Source organism: Oncorhynchus kisutch, linkage group LG24 (genome assembly GCF_002021735.2).
Source record: "Oncorhynchus kisutch isolate 150728-3 linkage group LG24, Okis_V2, whole genome shotgun sequence".
NCBI lineage: Eukaryota > Metazoa > Chordata > Actinopteri > Salmoniformes > Salmonidae > Oncorhynchus > Oncorhynchus kisutch.
This window is the reverse complement of record NC_034197.2, coordinates 11,283,053-11,290,763: the sequence shown is the minus strand read 5'-3', so window position 1 is coordinate 11,290,763 and position 7,711 is coordinate 11,283,053. Positions and strand designations below refer to the sequence as shown.

Genomic DNA, 7,711 nt, shown 5'->3' with positions numbered 1-7,711 from the left:
CGCTTCACCTCTTCCTCTCTGACATTTGTTTGTTTGGATCCTATTTTGTTTGCATGTTTATTTTTATTTTTACAAAGCACTTCAAAGATTTTGGATTTCATTAGAATAAGGCCCTTGGTTACGAGTCAAGCATGTGGCGGATGCTGGGAACTGAGACCACCGAGTCATTAGATGGCAGTAATGCGCTCAAATGAAAATGAAAAAATAAATTCCCCTGGAGGAAAAGTGTGTACTGCCGAAAAGTGAAGGGAGCCTGTCGTAAAATGGTTGCAACAATGTTGCCAGAAGAGAGTTCCGAGCTAAAAGTCAGTAGATAAGAAACTTTTGTTATTTCAAAGGCGCTTGTTGTATTGTATACTTGTGTTGAATGGATTCGATTCGAGGCGCCTGTCCCAAGTCGGTTGCCTACGTTAGGGGAGCCCTAAACTGAATTGATATCCAGCTATATTAGCGTTAAAATGGCATCATTCAACGGAGGGGGTAAGAAAACTCATAACAAATGTTCAAAACAAAGTCCACTTGGTAGTCAAATTATTCATTTAAATATTTGTGCTACAAAAAAAGATCCAATGGCTTTAGTATCATCTAGCAGTCTGTTGTTAGCTAGCCATATTTTCATATAATTGCTATGTTTACAAGTTGCAAAGTAGGCCTATATTCAAATAGTCCCTACTCAAAGGTAGGATTAGTCTTGGTATTGCAGGGTAGGCTATGGTTGTCAATAATCATAATGTTCTTGAATAAAAACAGGGTTTTATCCCATTTTTCCCCACATCAACAGGAGGAAACCATGTACTTGTGGAAGTGAGCCCAGATATCCACATATGTGGCTTCTGTAAGCAGCAGTACAATAACTTTGAGGTCTTTCTGGCCCACAAGCAAAATGGCTGCCATATACCTTCATCTAACATATCAGCATCTAACTCCGCACCCACTCTTACAGGTAAGACCATAAGATGTTCTCTCTCTACACGGTCTTGTTTGAACATGCTACCCCAGACTCCTTTAATATACTGTTGGAACAATGAATAGTCTATATGTTTTCAAGTTTAAAAAATGAGTCCTTTGTTATTTGGTAACTCAGTTGTCTGGAAATGTATCCTTTACAGTCAGAATATCTTTCCCCCTAGATTCCAGCACAGAGTTTTTTGAGGAAGCCTACCAGACGTGTGTTATGAGAGGTGTCAAAAAGATCCTGACCAAAGCCCCCAAAACACCTTCCAAAAAAATAAAACCTGCCCTGACTTCAAAGAGACGCAGCTGCTGTTTCTCAGGTTGGTAGCTCACTCCCTCTTTCCTCGTTTATTACTCCTCTGACACATTCCTTCCATACTGCTGCTAGAGAGGAAGCACATTATCTGCTGGTCAGTTGCAACCAATTAGTTACTTTTTTTTTTTTTATAGCTACACATCTTAATACTACAGTGAAGTGGCCTTGAAATGTGGGTGAAACAACACTATTATATTCAGGCTGCATGAATCAATCAATTTTCTAATCAAATGCATCATTTATTCCTTTGCCCCTAGGTTGCTCTTTCAAGACACAGTACGGTCAAAAAGACATGGAGCGGCATCTCAAAACGCATACTGGTATGTAACAAAACCAGTATTATTAGATCATAATTCAAATTGGATTTATGCTCATCCTAGTATGTATTGCAAGACTTGACATAAATGTATCCTCCAATCCACCTGTGTGTGTGTGCTTGTGTATGTCCAGGTGAGAAGCCGTTTGAATGTGAGCTGTGCCAAAAGCGGTTCAGCCGGAGGGACAAGCTGAACATGCACCTCCGATCCCACACGGGAGAGAAGCCTCACAAGTGCAAGTACTGTCCCTACGCTGCGGCCGACAGCAGCAGTCTGAAGAAACACCTCCGTATCCACTATGACGAGAGGCCCTTCAAGTGCCAGATCTGCCCCTACGCCAGCCGCAACTCCAGCCAGCTCACCGTGCACCTCCGCTCACACACTGGTGGGTCTGCTTTCCCTTCACTACTTGGGTTGATTAGTACACTGAAGCATGGAATTGGTGTTCACACGTTACAGTGGGGGGGGGGGAAGAGGAGTATTTAGTCAGCCACCAATTGTGCAAGTTCTCCCACTTAAAAAGATGAGAGAGGCCTGTAATTTTCATCATAGGTCCACTTCAACTATGACAGACAAAATGAGAAAAAAAATCCAGAAAATCACATTGTAGGATTTGTAATGAATTTATTTGCAAATTATGGTGGAAAATAAGTATTTGGTCAGTAATAAAAGTTTCTCAATACTTTGTTATATACCCTTTGTTGGCAATGACAGAGGTCAAACGTTTTCTGTAAGTCTTCACAAGATTTTCACACACTGTTGCTGGTATTTTGGCCCATTCCTCCATGCAGATCTCCTCTAGAGCAGTGATGTGTTGGGGCTGTTGCTGGGCAACACGGACTTTCAACTCCCTCCAAAGATTTTCTATGGGGTTGAGATCTGGAGACTTGCCAGGCCACTCCAGGACCTTGAAATGTCTCTTACGAAGCCCCTCCTTCGTTGCCCGGGCGGGGGGTTTGGGATCATTGTCATAATGAAAGACCCAGCCACGTTTCATCTTCAATGCCCTTGCTGATGGAAGGAGGTTTTCACTCAAAATCTTACGATACATGGCCCCATTCATTCTTTCCTTTACACGGATCAGTCGTCCTGGTCCCTTTGCAGAAAAACAGCCCCAAAGCATGATGTTTCCACCCCCATTCTTCACAGTAGGTATGGTGTTCTTTGGATGCAACTCAGCATTCTTTGTGCTCCAAACACGACGAGTTGAGTTTTTACCAAAAAGTGATATTTTGGTTTCATCTGACCATATGACATTCTCCCAGTCTTCTTCTCGATCATCCCAATGCTCTCTAGGAAACTTCTGACGGGCCTGGACATGTACTGGCTTAAGCAGGGGGACACGTCTGGCACTGTAGGATTTGAATCCCTGGCAGCGTAGTGTGTTACTGATGGTAGGCTTTGTTACTTTGGTCCCAGCTCTCTGCAGGTCATTCACTAAGTCCCCCCGTGTGGTTCTGGGATTTTTGCTCACCGTTCTTGTGATCATTTTGACCCCACGGGGTGAGATCTTGCATGGAGCCCCAGATCGAGGGAGATTATCAGTGGTCTTGTATGTCTTCCATTTCCTAGTAATTGCTCCCACAGTTGATTTCTTCAAACCAAGCTGCTTACCTATTGCAGATTCAGTCTTCCCAGCCTGGTGCAGGTCTACAATTTTGTTTCTGATGTCCTTTGACAGCTCTTTGTCTTGGCAATAGTGGAGTTTGAAGTGTGACTGTTTGAGGTTGTGGACAGGTGTCTTTTATACTAATAACAAGTTAAAACAGGTGCCATTAATACAGGTAACGCGTGGAGGACAGAGGAGCCTCTTAAAGAAGAAGTTACAGGTCTGTGAGAGCCAGAAATCTTGCTTGTTTGTAGGTGACCAAATACTTATTTTCCACTATAATTTGCAAATTAATTAATTAAAAATCCTATAATGTGATTTTCTGGATTTTTTATTTTGTCATTTTGTCTGTCATAGTTGAAGTGTACCTATGATGAAAATTACAGGCCTCATCTTTTTAAGTGGGAGAACTTGCACAATTGGTGGCTGACTAAATACTTTTTTGCTCCACTGTATATAAGTCTGGTTCTGAAATCTGGCTATTAAATGGTCTACATTGTTTCCCATTCATTTGGGATTTAAATATGGGACATGGACTCATTTCAGTATAAGACCACTTAACTTCTGAATAGTCTGGCAAACGTACGTTTCGAGTCAAGTTGTTGTTGGGTGTTCTATAAAGATATATATTCCTCTGCTTTAGGGGATGCACCTTTCCAGTGCACTCAGTGTGAAGCAAAGTTCAAGATCAACTCTGACCTGAAGAGGCACATCCGCATCCACTCGGGTGAGAAGCCTTATAAGTGTGACTTCTGTGAGTACCGCTGTGCCATGAAGGGCAACCTGAAATCTCACGTCCAGATAAAACATGGCACGTCCAACTCTTTTCCCTGCCCTGACTGTGACTTCCAGTGCACCAATAAGACAGCCCTGCGGCAGCACTCGCGAGAGCACCAGCCCACTCAACCCATCCAGTGCTCCAAGTGCATCTACTCCTGCTCCAGCAAGGGGGCGCTCAAGGTCCATGAGCGGATCCACTCTGAAGAGCGACCCTTCAAATGTGACTTCTGCAGTTTCGCCACCAAGCAGCGCAGCAACCTGGTCATACACAAGAAGAAGTGCCATGCGGACAAACCTGAGAAGGGGGCAAGTGTTGGTGGAAAAGGAGGCAAAGCCAGTGTCGGTAATGGAGAGGACCCTGCCAAGCCTGTGAGCTCCCGGTACCGGGCCAAGCTGGATGCGACGCGGGCCTTCCGCTGTGACCTGTGCGAGGCATCATTTGTGAGGGAGGACTCTCTGCGCAGCCACAGGAAGCAGCACAGGGAATCAGGCTCTGAACAGACTCTTTCCTTGACGCTCCAGCCCATTACCTCCCAGCCCAGTAGTGTGACTGTGAGCCCTTTACCCAGGCAGGACAGCCACACCACCCAGCTCCCCCTCCACCATGTACCCCTAGCTCCCCTGGCCCCCTACAGCAGTGCCCAGCTAAAGATTATAGTATCCCACCCGTTGGGTCAGGAGGGCTCCTTCCATCCCCTGCAGGCTGGGGTGGGTGTGGACATTGGGCAGCACCAGCATCACACCAAGGGTTCCTCTGCCATCCTCTTGAGCCCAGAGAGTCAGGACATGGTGGTCAACTCCATGATCCAGCAGGTCAACCTGAGCCTCACGCCCATGCAGCATATAGGAGGTCCAACAGACGGCGCTGGTCTGGAGCCTGGGACGGTCCTGCTGACACACCTCTCCTCAGAGGATAGCAGTAACCCTCTGCACCAGGCCCTACTGCAGACAGCCATTACCTCCCAGGTCTCTTCAGCAGCCCACAGCACACAGGCCTTCATCACCACCTGCTCAGACCTGGAGGGCTTTAATGCTCTTATCCAGGAGGGGGGCACTGAGGTTACTGTTGTGACGGAGGGAGGGAACCACGGTAACCTAGTCGCCACGGCCACCTCCATGTTCCCGCCCCCGGACATGATGTGTAGCGAAGGTGGCCCTTCGGAAGACTTGGCCAAGCAGGCACATGTAACAGTGTTGCACGGGGTTGGGGACAATAGCATTACCACGTGTGAGGAGGACAGTAGTCTCATTGTCCCTAGCATCAGTTTAGGCAGCCAGGGAGTGGTCATCCACAGCTTGCCTCTGGTGGTGACTGCCCAGAACCAGCCTGTTCTAGAACAACTCTCAGTCTCTACACAGAACCTCTATTCAGTGTCGGACACACACAACATGGACGGCCTCCAAGACTGACTAGATCACCATTACTGAAGGTCAACGGGTCAAATAGATATTTATAACAAACGGTGAGATGGCAGCTAATGTTCCGTTACAGAGTGATGAGTCTTGACTTATGTCATGCTTAGATGAATTTAGTTGTTAATCATAAATTCAGGCTTGAATGAAGTATGTTTGGTACAACCTAGTCAAAATCTGATTATTTTAATCTTTGACATGTTTCCCAATCATGAACTTTCCAATTCCGATGAACATGAAGGCGATGCATTGCTTAAAGTGTCATGAAACTGGGCATTTCAGAAAAACAAATTAAAACAATATCTGCTTGTGTTTCTGTGCTACTGTCCTATTTTGAAATACTTGAAATGTATTGTACTTGGTGTTTGTTTCTGCTTTACTAACCTGTCATTGACCATGAAAGAGTATAAATACATTAAAGTTAAAAATGGATAACTTCTATAAAAAAAACTAGACCGAAAATACATTCTATGCTTTCCAGTTACCTATTATTTATGTCAATAGATGTTCCTAGTGTCCACAAGCTATTTGCTTAACGTTCTTTGTATCTATACGGAATTGCAGCCTTTCATGGCTTTGGCAAAGAGTCATGGGAAACAATGTACATTTCAATTTGGTATTTGTACAATGCTGTGTCGATGCACCTGATAAAGAATGATCTATGTGCCTCAATTTCCGAATGAGGTCTTCCTCCTGTATGTTATATTGCAGGTTTTATTCATCATTGAAAATATGTCAAGGTACTTATGTTTTCAAAGCACAAACTTCTAACTACAATAGTCAATAGACATTTGATTGAATGCCTCTTCTGCTTGTTGTTTGCTATTATCCTCTTGGAGCCAGTTTGACATTCAGCCTTCAAGTCCTTAGTGTTCGCAGGGAAGTGAAGGCTGCGCTGGAAAAGGGCTGTGTCCCATACGGCACCGTATTTCCCACGTAGTGCACTACTTTTGACCAGGAACCATGGGGCTCAGGTCAAAAACCTTATAGGGGACAGGGTGCCATTTGGGATGTTACCAAGGAGTCTCTCTGGCACAGTTGACCATTGATTTTTCTTTCAGCACTAATGGCTTTAGAAACTCAACTGTGACCCCTCTGCTTTCTCTGGCTGTGGATGGGCACAATCTGAGCAAATCATTCGCTGGCTGATGCTCCGACTGCTTTTCCAACGAGGATGGGGAGATCTCAAGAGTCATGGAATATGTGGAATGTCACTTTGTGATTCTGTAGAATGGAAATAATTGTACCTTTTTTGAAGGATCTAGAGATCGATAGAGGGTGGATGTAGTATCTGTGAAGTGCCAGTCTTTGTAGAACGTACTGTGGTTATTTATTGAGATCTATATGATTTCTCATGTAAACATACATGTTTTTACAGTTGTATGTATGCTTATTTTAACCATTCTATATTCAGACATCTCGTCATTTCAGTGAAGCCTGGGTGTCCGAGGCTACCAGCCATTTGACATAAGGCTCCAGCATCTCTAGCGCTCTGGTGTAATGTCCCTAGATTGCCTTTGGGGGTCAGTAAGTATCCAACATTAAAATCATCCTCCTGAACTATTGATCTGAACCAATGCCTCTTTTTTTCCCCCACATCGATATACATTTTATGTCTGTCTATTTTCATCCGTGTAAATGTTTGATCTCATTAGGTATTATACAAAATTTAGTTTGTGTTATGACTATATGAGTGATAATCAGACAGCAACATAATGCACCCTAGTGTGTATCCTTTTTAAAACTTTTTATAATGTGGGGTTAATTATCTAATTTAAGAGATTTTTACGTGGTGTTTTATTACTAGAGTCCATTGGTTGAAGCCATAATTGCTGAGGCCTTGTAAAATTCCATTATGCATTAGGGTGACTGGCTGCTATGTGGGCAAAGTGTTTTAAAACTAGAATTGTTCTCTTATGCATCTCTTTGATCTATTATCAGGCAGAGACTTCCAGGGTTACAAATCCAAGCACCCTTGAGGAGGGCCTGCTTCCCCCGAACACATTCTACATGCGACGTCATAGGAGGGTGGGCTAAGTGCTCTCTCTCCTAGTTTTTTTATTTTTATATATATGTAAATCCCTGTGTAATTATTCAAAGTTTGACACAGCCATTTGAGTTACTTGAAATGGGTAATATAGAAAGCATCCACACATGCATTTATACATCCACAAACCTATTTACTGTGTGTGTGCGTGCATGTAAGTAAAACCATGTCCATTCACAAATCCATATAATCGTATATTTCTGTTTTGAATAAAGGTGCGTTTTGTGAGGCTTTGTTAAAAAGATATAGCAGGAAGTGTAAATGGACCTCTTGAT

At 43.8% G+C, this 7,711-nt stretch overlaps 1 protein-coding gene across 1 annotated transcript; it reads left to right on the top strand.

The window, feature by feature from the left end:
- The first annotated feature begins 225 nt into the window (after positions 1–225).
- LOC109869537 (zinc finger protein 64) lies at positions 226–6,956 on the top strand. The gene is made up of 6 exons (XM_020459739.2): positions 226–480; positions 782–943; positions 1,131–1,274; positions 1,528–1,590; positions 1,721–1,972; positions 3,840–6,956. Exons 1-6 carry the CDS (start codon positions 459–461, stop codon positions 5,384–5,386), a joined length of 2,190 nt encoding a protein of 729 aa, XP_020315328.1. The 5' UTR covers positions 226–458; the 3' UTR covers positions 5,387–6,956.
- The last annotated feature ends 755 nt before the right edge of the window (positions 6,957–7,711 follow it).